The sequence below is a fragment of the Gadus chalcogrammus genome, chromosome 1, assembly GCF_026213295.1.
Source record: "Gadus chalcogrammus isolate NIFS_2021 chromosome 1, NIFS_Gcha_1.0, whole genome shotgun sequence".
NCBI lineage: Eukaryota > Metazoa > Chordata > Actinopteri > Gadiformes > Gadidae > Gadus > Gadus chalcogrammus.
In genome coordinates this window covers 9,426,330-9,449,986 of record NC_079412.1, presented here as the reverse complement: position 1 = coordinate 9,449,986, position 23,657 = coordinate 9,426,330, and the positions used below count along the sequence as shown (strand labels likewise).

At 41.3% G+C, this 23,657-nt stretch overlaps 1 protein-coding gene and 1 long non-coding RNA gene across 14 annotated transcripts in view; one reads left to right on the top strand and one right to left on the bottom strand.

Moving 5' to 3' along the window:
* Positions 1-4,787, top strand: part of LOC130380583 (uncharacterized) — a 9,726-nt gene extending 4,939 nt beyond the window's left edge. For 5 of the 6 annotated variants that reach the window (XR_008895306.1, XR_008895305.1, XR_008895310.1 and 2 more), the window contains 3 exons: positions 1,244-1,357; positions 1,539-1,628; positions 2,174-4,787. This is a non-coding gene — a long non-coding RNA (uncharacterized LOC130380583). The remainder of the gene's footprint in view (positions 1-1,243; positions 1,358-1,538; positions 1,629-2,173) is intronic. The other variant, XR_008895308.1, reaches the window with a different exon arrangement.
* On the bottom strand, positions 3,876-23,657 carry LOC130380525 (sushi, von Willebrand factor type A, EGF and pentraxin domain-containing protein 1-like). Of its 8 annotated transcripts, none has more exons than XM_056587806.1 (12): positions 23,502-23,657; positions 23,155-23,269; positions 15,972-16,157; positions 12,871-12,967; positions 11,469-11,539; positions 11,188-11,370; positions 10,889-11,065; positions 8,652-8,690; positions 7,680-7,709; positions 6,992-7,033; positions 5,334-5,389; positions 3,876-5,090 (listed from the first exon to the last, which is right to left on the bottom strand). In XM_056587806.1, exons 1-11 carry the CDS (start codon positions 23,622-23,624, stop codon positions 5,358-5,360), a joined length of 1,095 nt encoding a protein of 364 aa, XP_056443781.1. In that variant the 5' UTR covers positions 23,625-23,657; the 3' UTR covers positions 3,876-5,090; positions 5,334-5,357. The 8 variants fall into 8 exon arrangements, 7 of the variants coding, with proteins under 7 accessions (XP_056443781.1, XP_056443754.1, XP_056443789.1 ...); XM_056587779.1 differs by having other exon boundaries at positions 23,412-23,562; XM_056587814.1 differs by lacking the exon at positions 8,652-8,690.

Here is a 23,657-nt window from a genome sequence, read left to right as displayed (position 1 = left end):
TTACTTTAGCAGCGGCTTCCGCTGCGAAGGCCAATCCCACAGCCTATCAGCGGTAGCAAGCACCTTAGAGCCCACCCAGCCTCGAGGGCTCCTTCTCTGTGCTTCAAGATGACACAGCAGAGGGGAACTACTCAGTTAGAAAAGTGCTTTTGGGAGAGACATGCTGAATAAATACATCATGTTTTCAAACTCAAAAATAATTGTTTGAATAATCGTGATTTCAATATTGACCAAAACAATCACGATTATGATTTTTTCCATAATCGAGCAGCCCTAGTCCTTTCCTAGTCCATGCCTACTGAAGTCAAGCGTTGCCTAACAATGGTCTGCATTGAGTGTTCATCTTTTTAAGATCTGGTTTTTCGAGTTGTTTCTTCATTTCAATTTGGTTTACGAAACTCTACCAACTTTCAGAGTGAGTGGTTAAAACATATTAGAGAAGTAATACTCTAATAATAATTGTATCGATACGCATTAAAATGAGCAGATTTGTAACATGTTGGTGCTACAATGCATTCAATGGAAAAAACGTAAAATTATGTGATATTCTGAATGTAGCTATGTAAAATATTGGGGGGGTTCTGAGGTTAACTCTGTACACGTTGAAAGCATTGGACAGAGACGTAGACCATGATCAGACACTGCTTACTTACAGCCACATAAACACAACCTCATCACAGGCCACCATCGGGTCACCAGGAATTGACCAAGATGTGGCTTTGGTCTACATCATCATGTCATGTCTCAGGGGACTTGGCGGTTCTCGATTGTTATAATCAAAGTGACTCTGAGCCACAGAGTCAGTTGGTGGTATTCTCACCATGGAGAGAAAGTTCCCAGTTTACCTAGGAACACCCGGGGAAGCAAGCCCATCAGTACAATAAAATGGAAGAAGAAAAGAGAATGTTCAGGAAGGAGTAGTGTTAGCTAGCGTAGGCACCTTGCAGACACAATACCTGGCTGCTTTGTAGTTGGGCGGAAGTAGCTCTGGAGGTAGAGTGGTTTAAATGTTAACCGGAAGGTTGCTAATTCGATCCCCGGAGTGTTGAGTTGACACCGAGCAAGACGCCTCACCCTGACTACTCCTGGCAAGCTGGCTGCCGCACTGTGTTGTTGAACTCGGTGTGTGTGAATGAATGGTTCTCAGTTGCTGTGGATAAAAGCGTCAGCAAGCTCTCACACAAAATGTGATGTAAATGTAGTGCTCATTGACACACTGCCTCCTCCTGGTCCCGCCCTGTAGCAGCGGGGGAGTCGGGAGCCACTGCCACCGTCGCTCCGCCCCAGCCGCGCAGAGGAAGAGGGAGATGGTTTACATGAGCGAGGGCCGGTTGGGGCGCTCTGCTCAGATATACAGGTGAGACCATGACTGCACTACTCCGCCTTCTAGCCGTTGATGTTTTTGATTTTTTCAAATGCAGATGTCAACCCAAAAATGTATCGTAGCTGTGTCTTAATGCTTGGCTAATTCAAACAGCAGTGATTGCATGCAATATTTGTATGTTTGAATAATGGCTTAATGTCATTCCTTCCCTCAGTTCAGCAGTACCACACCCATGACTAGTATAATGCTAGCATCAAAAATCTGACTGAAGATTCAGCTCGGAAGTCTTATAGCAGAATCTAATGTGAGTAAAATTACTTTCTTGTTTTGACAAATCATGTTGCTGGAGGCGGTGATCAATAAACACGAACTCGGCCAGCAGTAGTTAACTGTAAAAAAGTAAAAGTGTACAGGTTTCAAATCCACCCATTTTAGACGGACTACTATAGAATTACATTACAATCCTCTGCTTAAAATGTCATCCACTGGTGTGATTGAGTTTTTTCTGTAGAATATCTCTTTACGAAACAGGAAACCAGGTGTAACTCCACCCCTTGCTCCTGTTGGTTTCCTGCTTAGGCTTTGCCGTCTCCCCCCAGAAGCACTACTATAACATGGGAGGATTTGTATTTTCCCACCGTATCTCTTATACCCAGTAGTAAGTCACCTAGGCCCTGAAAATGAATAGGGCCATAGATACTGTATGTCTATTCCAGCTGTCCCAGTTTTGTTATCTTCCTTAAATACATCAAATAGCATTACTGTACTTGCACAATGCATTTAACTTTTCATTTAACTCATTTCATTGTGAATTGCATTCCTTAAACCATACGTTGTTGTTGCACTCAGAGCCACGAGAGGCTGAGGATCCTGGGTGAGACTTTCAAACTAACACAGAAAATACCTAAGGTCAGCCTTTTCATATGTGCCTAACTTTTTCCTTTGTAATGTTTCAGTTTGTTTGCGTCACAGGTGGAACCGACCCTCAGAAATACTCCCCTTGGAAGCTGGTTTCCGATGGTGGCTTAGAGTGCGGTCCTCCATCTAGCACCATTTGAAATCAGTGTTCTTGTGGTGGGATGTGAACTTCTCCCACAGATGCTGGATACGTGCCAGCAACACTGCATCACACTTGGTGGGAGGGGAGGAAAACGGGAGTTCATCACCCAGGAAGTGTCACCCACCCCTTACCAACGGGCCGGAGGGACAGTTAGCAGTGGCGCAGTTGCAGTCGCAGTGACTCAGTAGCAGTGACTTATGATGTGTTCCAGATGCCTCTTACACCACCCGCACGAGTTGCTCTTGTGGCGTAATTTCCTGGCTTGTAACACTTATAGCCTTCCTGTTTGTCTTTGTGATTGCGTCATGTCATTGGCTAGTCATTGTTAGCCACATTAGCCTCTTTAGCAAACCAGCTAGAAAACAAACACAACTTTACATTGTATTTCACGCACAGCAAGACCGTGCAATGCATAAATTGATGACCGGAATAACGAAGAAATTTAATCAAGTGTGTAAGAGCATTTAAAATCGACATTAAAATGACCAACGTGGTACGAATACAAAGAAAATAAATCCAATTTTTGGACCAGCCATTTTTGTTGTCGAGTTGTACGGTCAACCTCACTGAACTCTGTATACTCTCAGAATTGACCAAAACTTTTGGTCGGTCCCAGGTGAAATGCTGCAAGAAAGCTGGGAGATTACCCCATTTGCAACTCGTTCGGCTGGTGTACGAGGCATCTGGAACACACCATCAGTTAGCGTGAGGCAGTTAGCCATGACTCAGTTAGCCATGGCACAGTAGCAGTGACTCAGTTAGCAGTCATTCAGCTAGCCATGGCACAGTAGCAGTGACTCAGTAGCAGTGACGCATTGAGCAGTAACGCAGTTACCATTGACGCAGTAGCATTGACTCAGTAGCAGTGACGCAGTTAGCATTGAGCAGTAGCAGTGATACAGTAGCAGTGACGCAGTTACCATTGACGCAGTAGCATTGACTCAGTAGCAGTGATGCAGTTATCATTGACCGTTAGCAGTGACTCAATAGCAGTGACGCAGTTAACATTGACGCAGTGACGCAGTTGGCATTGACACAGTAGCAGTGACACAGTTAGCAGTGCAAGCTTAAGGTCCTCTTTTCCAAGGTTGACTGATTTCTTTCGGTGTTCAGAGTCTTCTTGTGTTTCTAGCACCATTTGAAATCGGTTACAATGAAGGATACCTCATCGGGAGGGTGAGCTCCTCTGCGGCGGGCCCGTGGGCAGACTGGGGTTGGGCAGAAGGGTTTAAAAAGGGGCCTTAGTTCTAAGATCACTAGTTCTCTTCAATTGAACTAGCAGGTCTTTAATGCAACTGAATGTATTGGGCTAATGGCCAAGAAGCATTCATCTGAAATCTTTTATTTTTAAGCGTTATACAGGAATGTAATGTTTGGTATTCATACGTGATGAATGAAAATTAAATGCTGAATGGATTATAAAAATTGTAATCCATTTGTTGACCGATATTAAAGACTTAGAATCACTAACTACATTTCATACTCAAACAGAGAGTACAGTAACACAGAACGTGGACGGAAGTACTTTAATCATTTTTATAATTTCAAGCTCATGTTCATATCAAATGGTTGTCAAGGCACAATGAAATACAATGCTAATAAATTATGGATATTACTAATGCAGTTGACCATTTTGATAGATATTTTTAAATGGCGTCAATAGATTTATTTCGCTTTTCACATTTTGTCACATTTAGAATGTGGAAAATCGATAGCAAACGATTGGAACACAATGATCTGAGGCTTCAGATTTGATCTGCACACATATTTATACCTCATTTCAATTATTTACAACCACAGAATGTCTCCATGGCGCTACGGCCCCAGCAAAGCCTATAAGTGCAAATTGTCAAAAAATACATACCTCAAACATTGGGCGATGATTAATTTAAAATAAATATAAATGTTTTACCTCCACATTTAGAGATTTGAGTGGGGGACCACAGTAAAAAAAACATTTTATTTTACATTCACACATCCAACCCAATAACGTCAACTCCACAACTAAACAACCCATTGGTTAAAAACAAGCCCCTCCAAAAAGGGCTTGTTTAATTCATCTGCTTACAACCATAAATTGGGTTCAAAACGACCAAGGCCAAATAGACCAACCAAGAACGAGTAGCAATACAAAACGGCTCCATTTTCTTTTCTTAACAAAAATCAATCTACAATAAGGTTTACAATACAGGGTTGATGGCAAAGTAATCAACCAAATAATTGTACTTTGGCAGCAAATGCAGCCAGAAATGTTTCTATCAAACGCATTGACCTTTTCTCAAAACTTAAAACGTGGCAAATAAACATGTTGAAGGTGGAAGAGAAATAAATAATTGAATGTAACACTATCAATCTAATACAGCATTAATTCGGAAGCATTCATTGGAGTAAGCTATGCTTAAGGCAAAGCAATATGATTTTGTGATCGATGTCCTTCAGATGCCAAGTGAACAGATTCCAGATTGATTAGAAAAGCATGCGTGCACCAAAAAACACTCCTCTGATTGAGAAGAACAGGAGATACATATGGATGAATACAGTATGCATTATATTTCTTGGCAAGCATCCAACTGTGCCAATTATATTGACTGTGGACCCCAGTTGAATTGTTTGCATATGGCGGGAGATTACATTCAAATCCTGGTCTAGTGATAATTCTTCCCTCTCGGCTTGGTGTGGTAATCAGTAGAACATCGTCAGGGCAACCTTTCCCCGGAACATAAATGGGGAAAAAGAGATAGAGTATGAATGATCTCACGTAATTTTTTTTCAAATACAGCGCAGCAGCAGGAAGGTGATGAACCTGATGGTTAGAAATATTTTACAATGCAGCTTTTTAGCTTTTTCAGCTTTTTTTTGTTGTTTTTTTCGGGGTTGAGGCATTTCATCCTCAAACCCCTACTCAAATGACATGTTGAATACTTTACTTTACTCAATCCACTTCCTTACCAGCCTACAATATCTTGTCTTCCTCTAATGGAACTGGAGCACGAAGAGATTGAGAGCTGAAAGGCATACGTATGTGGTTACTAACATAAAAGAGACACAAGCAATATGCAAGACCCGAGACATGATATGGACCTAAAGACACAATGAAACATCAGATAACAGTACACTGAATATAACGCCTCGATTAGGTCTTCTTTAGTAAAAATATATATATTTATGTTTTAAAACGTCTTTAAAGCAACATCACATCATTCGGTGAGCACAGCCTCATTTGTTCAAAGAAACTCACACTACAACTTTGCATTCACCTCGCCTCAGGATCCAAAACTCTTCATTCACAACAGCCAGTGCTTGACTTATATTGTACTTAAAGTATAATTGCTGGTGTGCAGAAAGAGTTGAACAGCAATAAAAATCAAGCAAGGAGAGTTGAAGGAGCAAGAGCACAAAACAGTCAGAAGCAAGGAGTCCAGAAACCCAGCAAAGGCGAAGGGTTTCTGCATGAACATGAACATGAAATCTTACCCTCTCTTTTTCCAAAATAGCCCAGAGAGGAATAAAACGACGGCAATAGGAACTATTTGGGGTAAAGAGTGAGATGTATGAATTTACAAGGAAAAATAATCGCGCATTGGCCTCTGTAGAAAAATAAATGCATTTATTGGGTATCCCGAGTAATTTGTCAGCAAAATAAGATTTGGTTTGAAGCTGCATCGTGAGCGTTTTTGTCCATCACTTTAATGACTAAATTGTTTGGTCATCATTTCCTCTCACTGTGTCTAGTCAGTGCTAAAGGGCTGTTTTCAAACCCTTTAGGTGGCTTGTCACACGTAGATTATCGAGCATCAGGCTGGCAGACATTTTTATTTGCACTTTTTAAAGGTTGGGTATGGAATTTTCTTTTTTGGGCCATTTTTGCAAAATTACTTGAAATCCTTATCGTAACCCACTTACAGCCACTGAGTTAGAAGTACACTGACATGAAAATTAGCAAGTCAATCATCTGTGGAACGGGCAGGGCTCGAAAAACCCCAGCCAATGATATCCAGACCCACCGAGTGGCATTGGACGGTAAGTACGTCAATCAAACAGTCGAACTGCACTCGCACTGCCCTCCCCTCCCCCGCTCCCCGTGCGACCCCTTCGTGTACATACTCAAAGCTCGTGACCCAGAGCAAGCTTCTGTTTATTGTTATCCTGCGCTACTGGAGCTAGCTAACTAGCTAATGGCTTGCTCTCGCGCATCTGTGTTCGCGCTCGTGCATGATTGCGCGTCCATGTACTTGGAATGGGTGGATTCAGAGTCAGCGTTGAAGGAGAGGGGGTAGGACCATTTGAGTTGTGTGTTTTCAAAATCTGCTGGCGTTTCGCAAATCCCATACCCAACCTTTAAGTTAGAACTTAATTATCCTCAAGCATATGCAATATTTGATGGACATGAAAAAGAAATTGTGAATTGTAACATCATTCGTTTGCAATGGCTGAAATGAAATCTCTCATCACCAATCGATGATTTATCAGCCCTTGATTAAAATGTGAACCTTTCAACCAAATCTGTGTCCTTAGACCTTCAATCGGAAAGATTAATGCAATTCAGAGAAATATAATGAAAGAACTTAAATAATGTGCATGCAGGTGTTAAAGACCATAAAACCTACCTGTTATAAACCCCCAGTACGGCGACACTGTTTTGGAATCACCTAAAAAAAGAAGAAGATTGTTTATTTGTCACAGAGCGAGTGACAAGTACTCCTTGATTCAAAAGGAGGTCCCTGCATTTAAAGATCCTGTATCATGCTTTTTTAGGGTAAATAATTGCATTCGGGGGGACTATTAGAATGGGTCCAGGCCTACCGCCTGGTGCCTAGCCTACCGCCTGGTGCCAGGGTCTAGGCCTACTGCCTGGGACCAGGCGTAAGGACACTGGCAGGAGGAAATTGATGTCTTTTTGGTGTGGGTTTGTACATTTTTTAGGTGTTTTGGAATCACCTAAAAAAAGAAGAAGATTGTTTATTTGTCACAGAGCGAGTGACAAGTACTCCTTGATTCAAAAGGAGGTCCCTGCATTTAAAGATCCTTTATCATGCTTTTTTAGGGTAAATAATTGCATTCGGGGGGACTACTAGAATGGGTCCAGGCCTACCGCCTGGTGCCTAGCCTACCGCCTGGTGCCAGGGTCTAGGCCTACTGCCTGGGACCAGGCGTAAGGGCACTAGCAGGAGGAAATTGATGTCTTTTTGGTGTGGGTTTGTACATTCACCCCGTATGAGCCAAACGACAAGGGTTCAAATGCCTTCAATGACTGTTTAAACAATTCTTGCAGATATATTTAATGACATGACTTACCGGGAGAACTTGTTGGATCAACAGGGAGAACTAAAATCAAAAGTACAGAAACAAAGATGCATTTTACTTGATCGAACATCGTCTGACTGATTACATAATGATCATCACTTGTGAACATTGGTGATTGACACATATGACATTGCCTGAACACAGTCATGGTATGCCATCATGTAATGCTAATGCAACTAAATAAGTAAGGAAGGATCATTCATCGGTATCAAAAGGAGATCCCTGCATTTAAAGATCCCATATCATGCTTTTTTAGGGTAAATAATTGCATTTGGGTGAACTACTAGAATAGGGTTACATGCATGTATGTTAGAATACCTCTTATTATTCTCACACTGTTTATTTCTGCAAAACCAATGTCAGCGTCTTTCAAAAATGTTCTGTTTTGTATCATGTCTCTTTAAGGCCCCCCTCCCGAATAGCCCAGTCTGCTGTGATTGGTCAGCCTGTCCACTCTGTTGCGATTAGTCGAACACTTTGCGCGTGCGTTGGAATAATTCACACCCTCTAGAAGTTTTAAACATTGCGGGTAGCCGGGAGGCCGACTTCTGCACTGTCAGCACCGCCCACTGTCTGATTGGACTGTTACGGAAGTAACGTTTGGGCTGTTTCACGCCCTTATTGAGGGGGGTTCTCAGTGGGTGCAAATACTCCCCCAGGCTCGGACTTAAAACATGTATACATAAGTCATCGGTGGTTCCAGGCCTACTGCCTGGTGCCTGGGACCAGGCCTACCGCCTGGTGGCCGGGACCAGGCCTACCGCCTGGTGCCTGGGACCGGCCTGGTGCCCGGGACCAGGCCTACCGCCTGGGACCAGGCGTAAGGGCACTAGCAGGAGGAAATGGATGTCTTTTTGGTGTGGGTTTGTACATTCACCCCGTATGAGCCAAACGACAAGGGTTCAAATGCCTTCAATGACTGTTTAAACAATTCTTGCAGATATATTTAATGACATGACTTACGGGGAGGCCTTGGTGGAACAACATCAACACCTTTTGAATCTGTGAACATGACATTGACATTGGCTGAACACAGTCATGGTATGCAATCATTTAATGCTAGTGCAGCTAAATTAGTAAGTAAGGATCATTCATCGAACCATGCTACACGCATACAGCCAAGCCCTAAAGGTTTGATGTCAAAGGCAGCCAGGTAAAGGGGAAACTTTACCACACACGGCAAATGCGTTTAATAGGATACACCAATACTTTTAATTTGTAATACTTGTAACACATTTTTTCACTCCAAACTTGTTGAAAATCTTCAGCATCACTGTATCAGTTAGTACTTTAGGGTCAGGATTATAGATTCACACATAATCCATTAATTATCTTATAGAGACGCGACGGCTCCATCTGTCAACAACCCGAATATCAAGATAGCAGCTTAATAGATGTATCTATTAAGGAGATATTGCATCTCACAACAATATCTCCGATATTGGTTTTAATCTCTATGGCTGAGCCCGAATATTCTTTGTTCGGTAGATCAAATTTCAACGCTGTAGTATTAAAAAAATGTATGCACATTTAAAGTTTTTATGTCTATGCATATTTAGGAACCACAGGTAAAAAAGGTACGGTTCCACTTGGTCTTAATATCCCAGTGATGGAATAATATAATGGAGACATCCCTCAGACATAGTTTCCCCTCAACGTTTCAGCAATCATCAAACTGGCCAAACGTATCATTCTATGTGTTATGGTGATCGGTAATCCGCGACAGCACCTGTGTCTCTTCTGTTCAGGCCTAGACTCTGATGCTTTACATTTACAGATTACTGTATTGGTGGACCCCTAATAATATACAATATAATATAATATAACAACGCTACCGTCTTTTTGGGTGGTGGCGGGGGTCTTTGGGGTCATGGTTGTAGGGGTGGTAGGGGTGGTAGTAGTGGTAGTGGGGGTTGTGGTGATGATAATTGCTAGAAGAAAAGCCAACAATATACTAGTTGCGTGAACTGAAGTTCAAACATTTCCAAAGGAAAGCCCAAAAACTGCCACTTTTTTCATATTGTGGTCGGATAAATTGTTTGGAACACAGAATTAGCAAACAAATGCGGTAATTTTATATCAACTTCACGCTATTAAAAAAATGTATGCACATTTAAAGTTTTTATGTCTATGCATATTTAGGAACCACAGGTAAAAAAGGTACGGTTCCACTTGGTCTTAATATCCCAGTGATGGAATAATATAATGGAGACATCCCTCAGACATAGTTTCCCCTCAACGTTTCAGCAATCATCAAACTGGCCAAACGTATCATTCTATGTGTTATGGTGATCGGTAATCCGCGACAGCACCTGTGTCTCTTCTGTTCGTGTAAACAGCGCTAATTATGCCGTGTCATTGGAGCAGACCACCTTATTCGTAGGCCTTCCCTCATGCTACGACGGTCACGTGTTCTGGAACCTATCTGGCTCAGGGGGTAGAGTGGGGTAACTGGAAGGTTGCTAGTTCTATCCCCGGTTCCCCGGAGTGCCGAGACGCCTCACCCTAACTGCTCCTGATGTCCCCCGTGTGGTTGACTTCACCGTTGGTGTGGGTAAAATCGTCAGCAAAATCCCTTCAATGTAAATTTAAAATGTGACCGAGTAGGACTCAGATCCATGAGTGGATCCTAAAGCCACGAGGTCCATGCACGAATCCTACGTGATATTCCAGTTTTCCTTGAGGAAATACGATGAGTTGATAAAATATGATTCTGCGGCAGAGGTCTCCATCGCGTCGGTTCAGGGAAGGAATGATACGCACTAGAATTAATTTTAGAGAAGAATATTCGTTTGGAAAACTAAACCAATATTCAAAGCTTAAAATTATGTATTCTGGCCAGGCCTAGACTCTGATGCTTTACATTTACAGATTACTGTATTGGTGGACCCCTAATAATATACAATATAATATAATATAACAACGCTACCGTCTTTTTGGGTGGTGGCGGGGGTCTTTGGGGTCATGGTTGTAGGGGTGGTAGGGGTGGTAGTAGTGGTAGTGGGGGTTGTGGTGATGATAATTGCTAGAAGAAAAGCCAACAATATACTAGTTGCGTGAACTGAAGTTCAAACATTTCCAAAGGAAAGCCCAAAAACTGCCACTTTTTTCATATTGTGGTCGGATAAATTGTTTGGAACACAGAATTAGCAAACAAATGCGGTAATTTTATATCAACTTCATTTATAAGCAGCCCTTACCTTTGCACTCTGGCGTTGATGACCATGTGCTGTTCAGTTGGCAGGTCATGGCCCCCTCCCCTTCCATCTTAAATCCAGGGTTACATTCGTACTCAACAAAACTCCTGTAGTCATACGGAGGGCGGGCTCCAGACTTTTGCGAACCATTTGGAATAAACGGCGCTTTGCAGCGAACCACTGCAGAAAAATGGTAATAGAAATGCGTTAACATGGATGCGTTCCCTGGTTACTCTCTCAACGAGAGTATGCAACTCATCGAGACAGGTTTAAGGAAAGCTGCCGAAAACATTATAACCTACTTAAACAAGTTGGAGGATTTGGTGTGAATTTTCCATTGCTTGAACATTTAAGTGATGGTGAGCCATTGATGGTGTAATCCTTCTGACATTTGTATTTCACAACGCTTGCAAAATCATAGAAATCCCGTTTTGGAGATGGACCGTCAGCTTTATCAACTGAAGGCGGTGATTCACATTTTACAACTGAAAAAACAAGATAGATATTAGATATGGGGGGGGGGGGCTTCGAAAATGTATGGTAACTAAATATGTGCACAAATATGCTTTATATGATTGGAAACCTGAACAGGTCGGCGTTCTGCCTAGCCATGCTGTATTTCCACAGGTTAAATTCTTGCCCTCCAAAATGTACCTTAAAGAAAGACATACAGAAAATATACATGATCATACATAACAAAAAAAGTATTGGATTATTGTGGTACATCATTTGGAAATGACCTAGAAATGTTCTAAAGATACTTCATAGATCACCAAAGTACGACATAAATGTGTGTAAGTAAGAATAAGGCATAACTTTTGCTAAAATGTACTACAGTTGATAGCTTTTACTGATCAGGAAAAAAAGATGTAAAGGTAAAATTGTGGTAGTCGCTCGTAATTCTTAGCATGGCACATGAGGAGTCTTTGCCTCATCATCACTTCCCCATATTGCAAGGTACAGTACTCAATCAAAAATGTTGGTGGGGCAAAGAAATAGACATGGCCTGGGGTTCCCCCCCCCCCCATAAACGTTTCCTGTATTCTGGTGCATTTTGGGAATGGCCACTACTACCTATTAACTTACTATTCATTCAGATTCATAGCCTACATCCTGACTTGCAGGGCCTGGACAAGCTTACACTGCATATACAGACCTAATTTATGGCCATTCCACCATCCATTGCATCCATCCACCACCAATTGTTGTTATTCTGATATTGAGACAAATCATGATCACTGTCCTATAGCGTCCATTTTCTGTGACACTGGTGCGACCCGAGGGCGAATTTTCTTGCATCAATGAAAAGCTGTCTCTGCTTGATAGACAGCAAAAACTTAGCGAGCTTACATTGACGTCAACATGGCCGGCGCCCCTGACTTGGAGGAGGGGTTTATTTCGAATGACCAATAACTAGCCTAGCCCAAATCATTGACGTTCAGACGCATTTAAATGGTTGCTGGCAGTGACAAGTGTTTCACACAATTAAACAAGGATAAACGCTATGTATTTTTGTTGATTTATTTCGTATTGATAAAAGTTGATTAATAGTTGGCAGATATATTCAAGTGAATATTTCACGGAGGGGCGGCGCCCTAGCGCCCTCTATTGACCCACCGCCACTGTACTTAACCCTAGCAAGGAAACCCTAACCCTAACCCAAAAAAGTTAATTAATTAGTGGGAATAGATTGAGATAACCTCATTCTACATACCTACCTCCACGGTTCCCATTCCCACAGTATTGAATATCTCTGTGGCCAGACAATGTAGGTCTAAAAACAACCGTCAACAACTCCTTAGCCCTCCTAATTTAATTCAAGTGCACATCTAATCTACCGAATCCAATTCCCGGTCAATGCTTAGTATCAAGTGCACGGAAAGGAACCAAATACGTCCTTGATATTTTATATTCCTACAAGATATTGAAGGAACATTTATAACCAAATGGGGATGCAAATAAATAAAACTTGGTTAATCACTAACCCGTCGTTGCAGGAGAATATAGCCACGCTCCCAAATGAGGTTCCTTCACTGTATTCCACATGCCCGTTAACTAGCTCGAGGCTCCCACAATTAAACTCTGCAGAAAAACACAAAAGCACATAATAAAGTCAAAAGACCATAAATATTGATTTAAAGCAACATCTACGAGGGGAAAACCCTCCATGGTTTAAACTGTCCGAATAGATGAGGTGTGAACTAGGGCTGCTTGATTATGGAAAGAAAATCATAATCACGATTATTTGTCAATATTGAAATCATAATTATTCAAACGATTATTTTTGAGTTTAAAAACATGTCTTTATTCAGCATCTCAATCCCCAAAAACACTTTGTAACTGAGAACTTTGAAATTTCGCCTTAAAAAAATACACAAAACGGTCAAAGAGAAAATGTTATATATCTCCAGCTGTTCTTTCTATTAAACATTTAAAGAGCACCTATTATGCTTTTCGTCTTTTATGACCTAGAAACGTTGTTATAATGATTTATAGTCATGTTTAACCATACTAAAGTGTCAAATAATGACGTACATGAATTTAGACATATTCCCTGCTGACAGTAGGGACGCCGGTGACGATTAATTTGATCAAATTTCCGGGATTTATTTACGTAGAACAATCCGGGTTTTCCATGTATGGTAATGCCCTTCGCAGGTCTTCCGGAAGGTAAGCAATCACAACAGAGTGGGGTTGGCAGGAGGGGCGACGAAACCGAGCGTTGATGCTGAAAGCGCCCAGATGAGAGGAAGAGTTTCCCGAAAATCTACATAGGTTTTTGTGCTGTGATTCGTGTCAGGTTGCTCTATAGGAGTCATTAAAAAGAAATTAAGACCAGAAAAGTAGTATAATAGGCAATCATTAATAAAAAATAATAATAATTATTAAAGAAAATTCGATTATATTAGTATGTGAACGTTTTACTCCAAAATTGAAATCACAATCAAAATTAGATTAATCGCCCAGCCCTAGTGTGAACGCAGCCTTAAATGTGTATGTTATGTATTCACGGTCTGAATAAGACTTAGAAGATTTGAGGGAAATTACCTAGATGGGTTAATTTTATTCTTGAGAAAATGTCTGGTTCCAAATTGGTAATGGGAGAAAATAGCTGCAGTATATAAGTTATAAAGTCCAGATTTACAGTAAAGCGATCAAAAATACAGCCTCAGAGAATACGAGAGAAACAAAAGAAAACCTCTGCATTTTTCAACCTGGATTATCTGATAATTTTGGTTGCAGCCCTGTTCGACGTAAACGGGCAGTAATCTATTGGGGCAAAAGCACTCATCGCTGTTGGTCCTCTAAAAGTGATGGCTTTTGCCACTGATTCAGATTATATTCTATCATTTTGGAACGGATCCCTAAAAAGGAATGAAACTTGTCTCTTTGCCTTTCACCTGATTATGGTTTGTTTGTTATTGCGTCCAAGCGAGTCTCGCTCAATGAAAGTGGAGTTGTTGCAGGAAGATAATTGAAAATGTCAGTGAGCTGCACATGACATCTGAGAGTGTTCTCCCTCAATACTAGACCAATCTCAAAAAACATAGTCTGCATTATTCCTTTTGACCCATGATTGAAAAATAGGCTAAATTAAGTTAAATTACAACAAATACTTGAGCAGAGCAAGAAGTTGCAATAACAAAATTATGATATCTGTAGTAAACCTGAGCATTTCAATCCCTTTCATCAATGCCAGCATGTTTGTCTGACAGTTGCACATGCGCATTTCAAAACATTGAACTCTTCATAGCATAGAGGAAGAAACAGTCCAAAGTAGGGATGCAAGAAATATCAAAAAACTCTTAACCGATACATGGTCCAAATTAGGGTTACAAAAAATTGTAAACGGTTACACAACCCCATTTCTTTCGTGTACACGGTAAAACCGCGCTCACTCGGTTTAACCTCGTTCAATAGGGTTATTTGTTTATCAACACAGCGGATGCTCGCGAAGAATGATGACAAAAAGAAAATTTGTTTGACCCGTTGCCATGGTTATCTCCGTGGGGTTAATTTGCAGTTGCGGTGTTAATTAGGATGTTGTCAACTTACTGTTTCACTAAACGGTAATCAGAAAACGCGGTTATATGCTATAAACTCTATAGTGTCTGTGGTATAAAGGCTGGGACGAATTTCAAATTATAAATATGTACACTTTTTTTTTTACGGTCTTCGTTTACTGATTTTTCCTAAAGGGTTTTGATTTACTAACCGGTTACACGAGTACACAAAAATAATGGGCGTGATAAACATTAATTTAGGACTCCTAATTTATTTTACTAAGAGTTTCACTCGCCTGCACTTGACAAACCAATCACTGTACTGACTGGCTTTATTTTTGGACTATAAATTAGTCTTGCTTCAAAACTTTACCAAAGTACATAACATAATACAAAATGCATAAGTTGTTGTAAAATGACGACCGTTACCGAGGCTAGTAATTCTATGTTATAATTAATGCCATGCAGGCAGGCTTAGCAGAAAAGGTATAAGGAATCTATCATGAAATCAAATCAATCGGAAGAATCGATAATGCCATCAGTGTCAAAAAAACTACATAAATTCAATTCCCATCCCTAGCAAAAACACGCCATTCCATATTGTGACACTGTCACACTGCTGATTTAACTTATCAAAAACACACAAGTGCCAAGAAAGGACAACTTGACATTAATTAATTTTAAATTGTTATGTCATGTTAAATGAAAGACAAAACAATATGGACTTAGCCTCCGTGACATCTCCCATCTGTCTGGTTTATACACATTTATTTTGGCAGAGTAGATTTATCTTCTATGCAGTGTTGACATTCTTGCACCCAACAGGAGAAATCATCCATATTTGGCACATTGAGTACAAAACCTGAATGGCTTTCTCAAACCAGTCCGTGGCCCAAATTCTCATATTTATTCCTTCATTACGTTACAGATATTCTCAAAGAGCCTACAGCTTACTTACAATATGAGGGCTACGGGATTCCAGCTAATTGTTTTCATCCACCAGACACAGTGGCTGGTGCACCAAAAATGTAGTTATAGTCCCTGTGTCAGTGCAGTAAACATTGAAAACAAATAATACTCACTCTCGCATCCAAGTGTCGAAGGTGTCCATGTCCCAGCCTCACAAGTGGTTTTACCAGATCCTCCAGTACTCCTGTATCCCGTTGCACACTTAAATGTTACAAATGATCCGCTGAGAAAATGCTCTTTCTGGATGTATTCATTTGTTAAAGTCATGGTGTCTCTCATAGGTTTCTCACAATCTTGAGCTAAAAGGAAAAAGCACAATAAGACAAAATTTAGTATTCATTTTGTCACAATAAGCCGAAACGAATACATGAGCATATTCAACATTAGCAGGAAAGCGCATATGTTAGTCTACTTGGTCTATGGGATCTTCCTTCGTGAAACAATGTAAACGAGTGTTTGAAGAAGAACTCTGATATTTTACTTTAGTAAAAGTAAAGTACAAAAGCTGAGACACAGAATTACTGCAGTAAAAGTCAAAGGACCACATTGGCATTTGTACTCAAGATTCAAGAGCATATTCCATTCTTTACTTGAGTAATAGTGGTAGATGTTCTTGCCATGTTAAATGCATTTAAATCCCTAAGATTAAATCAGGTTTGGATTTGGGCTGAAGAACGACACTGGATGGATTAATTTCAGCATTGAGTCACTGCTCGGACCGGCTATTGTAATGATGCATCCCTCCTGGCTAAATAACTCATTAGCATTTAATAACTGTTTAGTGTTACAGTGTTGTGCATTGATGAACAGGTCATGGTCTCCACATTATCTGTGTCACCCGAGGCTGCTTTCACATGCAGAGCAGAAAAGGAAGCCTTTCGGACAACTGCATTGAGTATTACCACAAATGTATGATTTTATGTCAGTAAACCAACATTTTGGATTTCTGACAGGATCAATGAAGAATTCGGTTTGACGTCCAGTATTCCCTAGTTTTTGCTTCCTCATCTCAATAAGTAATTGAGAGCTGATTTAATTCAGATTGGTCCTGTTTATACGTGGCAATGTTTCACACATATTTCCCTGAGTGCCTCACAAAGATACAAGATACAAGATTGTTTATTGTCATATACACAATGGAAACATAGTTTGCACTGGGAAATGAAATTCTTAATTTGCAAGTTCCCTTCACACAAAAAATACTTAAAATAAATAGATAAATAAACTAAACTACTAAAAATATCTGTACAAAGAGCAGAATTTAGTTAAACAAAAACAGTTCAATATAAGGTGCTGTTTAGCACGTGCAATGTTTGCATACAGCAGAAGGCCTTGGAAGACATTGAAATATAGACATTTTGAATATATACATTGGATGTTGAATATTATTAGTAGATAAGTACTTAGTGCAAATTAAGCTCACAGTTGAAAATAAATACAGTTCACAGTATTGAATATAGTGGAAATACAGGGTGTCATCAGTGTTTGAAAGAGTCATTCAGCAGCCTGATGGCCTGTGGATAAAAACTGTTTTTAAGTCTGGTTGTTCTGGCTTTCATCCAGACTTAACAGTTTTTATCCACAAAGTCCTTGATATGAGGAAAAAACGGATTGAATATCAATATCAACGGTAAGGGTTAGGTTTGAAATATTGTCCAATGTCCACATTTGTCTCCAAATATCCTATCAAGGACATCATTAGCCTGGCATCACCTGACGGACCGCGAGGTCTGGTTTTGATAATTGGTTCCTTGTGCTTTGATTACATTTTGAAATAGCCTACGTTATAAATATAAATCCAGATTTTTCATTTTAAACTAAAGTAACAGAAGCGCTCTAGAAATGTTTTCTAGACAATGCACTTGAGTAAAAGTGTTTGAAATTAGTATCGATCGGTGAAGAATGTAGCAGAATTAAATTAACCGTGGGAGAAATAAAAAACGGTTCATTCAGTCTCATATAATGTTCCGCTACTATAAGTTATGGAAGAAAACATGAAGGGACATTGTTATTCATGACAGAGTAGGGGGTTGGGTTTCCCCACTCTGTATCAACAGAGCTTGGGAATGTTTTCACAAATCGCCCTTTGTCTCACACAAGTGGGAGACAAAGGGCAGTGAAGGCCAGTGGCGTCGCCTCGGAGGTTACAACGGGGATAGAACTCAGACCAAAACGCAGCTTCTCTTGGGAGCATGAGGTATCTCTTTAGATTTCTCAAATGAATGCATTACGCTTTACCTCAAAATCCCAAGAGAAACTGCGCTTTGGGCCCACACCACGGCGTTGATCCTGGAAAAACGCTGCAATGTTCAGCAGATCAGACGGGTTTAACCCTAACCCTAAGCCCTGAGGTGCCTGCGCAAAGTCGGGCAACTAATAACAATGCCTTACCTTACTAATACTTAAGGGCATCTCCCAACTATGGAAGCATAATGCATAACCAAAATAAAACTGGCAGGACATATTTGCTTCTATGAAATAGAGCTCCTCTTGGGATTTGGAGCTATCTCGTTATTCAGTCAAAAGCGGAATAATAATTTGCCATGAAAACCTATGTGAGATAATAAACTCGTTCATTCAGAAAAACAGAGCTGAAATTATTCTCCAAGAAGTTTTTAATTGGTTTTACAATTGTTGGTGGCCTATCTTTGAAGATACATGGCATTCGATAGTATGGTTTAAAACGTTATCTCAGCCGACTTTTCATTAAAACAGCACGACATATAAATTAACAAATCAAGAATAACCATTTCCATACTCTCTCTCATCTCGGTTGAGCCAGCTAGAGTGTAATCAGGCTGAAACAAGCTCAAAAAGAGGATCAAAACCACAAATTTCCCCCAGTGTTTCCGCTAGGGTGGGGTTGCAGCAGTATGGAAAGCCAAGAAGGCCACTAACTGGCCCTAGAATGGCGCGGTAAAAGTGCTAAACCGCACGGAAACCGTACAGAAACCGACTGCATTGAAGTGACACGTTTGTTCCATGCATCATTCATTTGCATTATTATTGCATTATTATGCGTGCATTATTCCTTTGAACAACGTATTATTCCTTTCCTATTTATTTTCGATATTTGAAAACGAGATCGTCCCATTCAGAGCAAGGAAGATTAGTATACTAGGATCTCGGTTAGCAGGCATGTATCACGCCTATTTTACAATCATCTCAAACGTTTCATTAACTCACGCACCAGACCAACCAACCACGCCCAGGGCCAGCCATCTCAACGTACTCTTATCTTTGAAAGGGCGGTCAATGAGCTGTTATTGTAAATTTAGGAATTTAGGCCAGAGCCTTTTTGTCAAGTCAAGTCAAGTCAAGTTTATTTATATAGCACATTTTAAAACAGTAGTTGACCAAAGTGCTGTACACAAATACAATATAAAAAACAAAACAAAGAACAAGAAGGCTTAATATTGCATATTAGCAACAACAATGAATAAGATAAAATAAAATCTTAATCTGTATTAAAAGCCAATGTAAAAAAAAAGTGAGTCTTTAGTTGTGTTTTGAACTATTCTATGGACTGGGCAGATCTCAGACCCAGGGGGAGACTGTTCCAAAGGTTAGGAGCGGCCACAGCGAAGGCTCTGTCGCCTTTTGTTTTTTGTCTGCAACTGGGTACATCCAGCAGCATCTGCTGAGCTGACCGAATTTCTCTAGATGGAGCATGGATGCGGACCAGCTCTGACATATATTTAGGTGCCAGCCCATGTAGCTTAAAACACAATTTTGAATTGAATTCTAAAAACCACAGGAAGCCAGTGGAGAGAGGCCAGGACAGGGGTAATGTGGTCATATCACCTTTTTCCAGTGAGGATACGTGCAGCAGCATTTTGGACCAGTTGCAGGCGACGGAGCAGACATTTGTCCACACCAAAGTATAGAGAATTACAGTAGTCTAGACGGGACATTACGAACAGGTGAATGACTCTTTCAAAGTCCTTTGGTGGGAGATACGGCTTTACTTTCGCTAGGAGTCGCAGCTGGAAGAAGCTTGTCTTCACGACTGAGCTTATTTGCTTGTTAAATTTAAAACCAGTCGAAAATAACTCAGAGGTTTCTGACAGAAGGGCGGCTATAGGAGGCAAGGGGACCAAGAACACTGTCGATGCCATCCAGCAGTTCGGATTTGCCAAAAACAATTATTTCGGTTTTATCATTGTTTAGTGATAGGAAGTTAAGTTCCAACCAGGTTTTCACATCTTTCAGACAGTTTGACAATGCATTTGTTGATTCTTTGATTGATTTTAATGGCAGGTATATTTGTAGATCATCTGCGAAGCAGTGGAACGAAATGTTGTGTTTTTTAAAAATGGAACCTATAGGGGCAGCAGATATAACGCAAAAAGAATTGGAGATAAAATAGAGCCTTGGGGGACCCCACAGACTAGTGGGGCTGCAGCTGAGGAGTACTGGCCTAGATGAACAGAGAAGGTTATCTTGGACAGATATGACTTGAACCATTTTAGGACATTTCCAGTAATACCAACACAGAGTTCCAGGCGGGATAAAAGAATCTGGTGGTCGACTGTGTCAAAGGCAGCAGTCAAGTCTAAAAGCACGAGCGCAGCAGAGCTCCCCGAATCGACAGTTCATTCATTATCGACAGTTCAGATCATTAAAGATTTTTAAAAGTGCCGTTTCTGTGCTGTGGCGTGATTTAAAACCAGACTGAAACTTTTCTGTTATGTCATTAAAATCCAGGTGTACCTGCAGTTGTTCTAAAACTACTTTTTCTAACACTTTAGAGAGGAAGGGAAGCTGAGAGATAGGCCTAAAGCTGGAGAGAACAGAGGGGTCGAGGTTGTGTTTTTTTATAATTGGCTGGACTATAGCATGTTTAAAAACAGATGGAACACAGCCTGAGGAAAGGCAGGTGTTTATTAACGTTAAAATGTATGGGCCAACAGTGTTAGACACGTCTTTCAGTAATCTGGCAGGAATACCAGATTACCAGTGGCGATCTCTGAAATGGAAAGGGCTCGGATCGTACAACACCGGGTGCCCAGTTACAGCCGCGATTAATTTTTTATTCTACATTTTGTACAGTCAGTAGGAACCAAAAAAGTAGGTAGGAACCAAAGTGCCAGTGTTCGGTGTTCCCTGGGATCCACGCAAGCAAAGAACGTCTATATTCCGATTGGCTGTCAGTGTTTTGCCGCTGAAACGCCTCATAGTAATTTGCATCAAGTTCAGCCGTCTTCAACTTTTTTTGGTCGCTCACCTTTTAGTGTTTGACGCTTGTGTCGCTTTGGTCACTCTTGCCCATAGAAAGTGAATGACCTTCGGTGATTTGGCAGCTCAATTCGCTTTTGGTGTTAACGCACAGTAATAGGCTCTGTGCACAACTCTAGAAGCGAACTTCCGGTGTCGCCAGGTGTCGGCATACTAGTTTCCGGTCTACTTCCCGTATCAGTTACCACGGCAACTATAAATAGTAAAAAGATGGAAAACCCAACCAAACAACGGAAATTTAATGTTGGAAGACTTCACAAGCTTCAACGGAGTGAAGGCGGATCAAACCAACACTGCTGTGTACAGTTGTGCTCAGCTTCCAGCCGGTAACACGGGCTGGTGTGTGGGAGCGAAGAGAGAGACCGGCGAGTCCCGAGCCTTGCTCCGACCCCGAAGAGCCTGAGCTACCCGTGGTCTTAGACCATGAGTACAGTGCTACTAGTACAGTGTGTGTTGACCGTGAGCACTACAGTGCTATACAAAAAGAGACATTTGTGGAGTTTGAGGCAATGTGAAGCTGGTGTGTTTGTGTCTGTGTGCGGCTCGCGTGCTTGCACTGTGTTGGGGCCGTGGTGGGCGCTCTCGGCTGGAGCTTTCTGCGTGTTGTGGTGGCTGACGAGGAAAGTGCGCTTGTGTGTACATTTGTGCTGTTTTTTTAATTATACATGTTTGTATTGATTAAACATATGACCTCAGCTAAATCCCCCCACGGACACTGTTATAAAAGAAACAGGCGTATAACGGTTTGTTTATAACGGTTGGTTTATCGCTAGCTTTAACATACACTCAAGCTGTGAGGCTTCTCTGATTTCTTCATGGACCTGTGGCACAATGCTCCGATAATCACCTCCGATGTTCCCTTATCTTTGCTAGACACTAAAAAATGGACACACGTTGGTACAGTTAGTACAACAACGGACAGTTAAGTGTTTTAAATACAGAAAAAAAATGTTGTCGCTAACAAATGTTCACTAAAAAGCCGGTAGTCTGTTACCTACCCTCAAAGTTATGCAAATAACTCGAAATATAGATCTTAAATCCTTTTTCCCGCTTGCTTGTAGGTGCAAGGGAACTAGCACCAACAATGCGGTGAACATCGTTAACATTTATTGTCGGTAGGTCTTGGAGACATCTAGAAAAGTCAGACATGTTCACGCTATGGACTGGGTCAGTAATGCCGCTTTTCCACTGCATGGTACCAGCTCGACACGACTCGACTCGACTCAGCTCGCCTTTTTTGCGTTTCCACCGCGAAAACATGGTATCTGGTACCTGAAGTGGCTGCTTTTTCTAGTACCGCCTCGCTCTAGGTTCCAAGCGGCTGAGCCGATGCTAAAAGGTGACGTCGGCAGACGGCCGGTCACTGATTGGCCAGAGAGTGTGACGAAGTCACGAGAGCGAAATGGCAACCATGCTGGTAACAGCCATAGCAGCGCCGCAGCCAACATATTCCACTTCTTCAACATGCCAGCTAATAATACGAACACGAATACCATCGCATCGATGTTCTCCATTGTTGTTATGTGGGTTCTGTCCATGTGTGGGTTACGTAGGTGTTGTTTGCGTCGCGTACAAAAATTCGTCACGTCCCTTTCGCGCAGCCGACCCCGCCCACGTCCCGGAGGTACTATTTGCGGTGGAAAAGGACCCGCGCTGCTACCGTGTCGAGTCGTGTCGAGTCGTGTCGTGTCGAGTCGAGCTACATGTGCGGTGGAAAAGCGGCATAAGTAGACCGGAAACTAGAATGCCGACACCGTCAGTTGACTTACGGGTTCTAGTGCACAGAGCCTATTGAGAGCAGGCTCTCTTTTTAATGATTCCCTGATAAGTTGACAACATACAAATAAAAACAGAAATACCAATGTACAATAGATATAAACAGTAGTAGGTCTAACAACCTGAACTACATATCTATATATAGCAATAATACAATGGGACGATTAAGAAAGCTTTTTAAAACACGAGCAATCCTTGTTTTATTCGACTTCAGTCATCCCCTTGAACGTCTCAATTGAGTCCATAAAGTTACCGACTTCGATAGATAAATGCGTTGCTTACCTTGTACTTGTCCCAGAGGCCCCAGCAGGCTGGAAAGGAGAAGCACCAGGACCAGCCCCATCGGGGCCTTACAGCCCAGGACCTGTTCCGAGTCAACCATGTCTGTCCTTACACTCTGCAGACAATAACCAGCACAAAGATAAACAGTCAAAAGGCTTTAATACATATAACACTGAGCATGTACGTTACATGTTATAAGCCTCCGCTTCATAATCGATCGGTATAATAGCCAAGACTGTTAGCTGACTTAACGTTACCGCTGAATTGGCGTTAGTCCAGTCTTCCCCAACCAAAGTAATCCTTATATTTATTAAATATATGTTACTTTTGTACACTAGGTTGCTTACTTCTTGTTGCGTGGGCTCCAAGTGTAATGGTCGATCCGCATATAAGTGGTGACAGGACTGACAGGAAGCAGTCTTTATTTGTGGACGTACGGTAGGCTTGGCCTTAAAGCCACAGTACATCATTTCTCCTCCCACGACAGAACGGCGGGAGGCGAG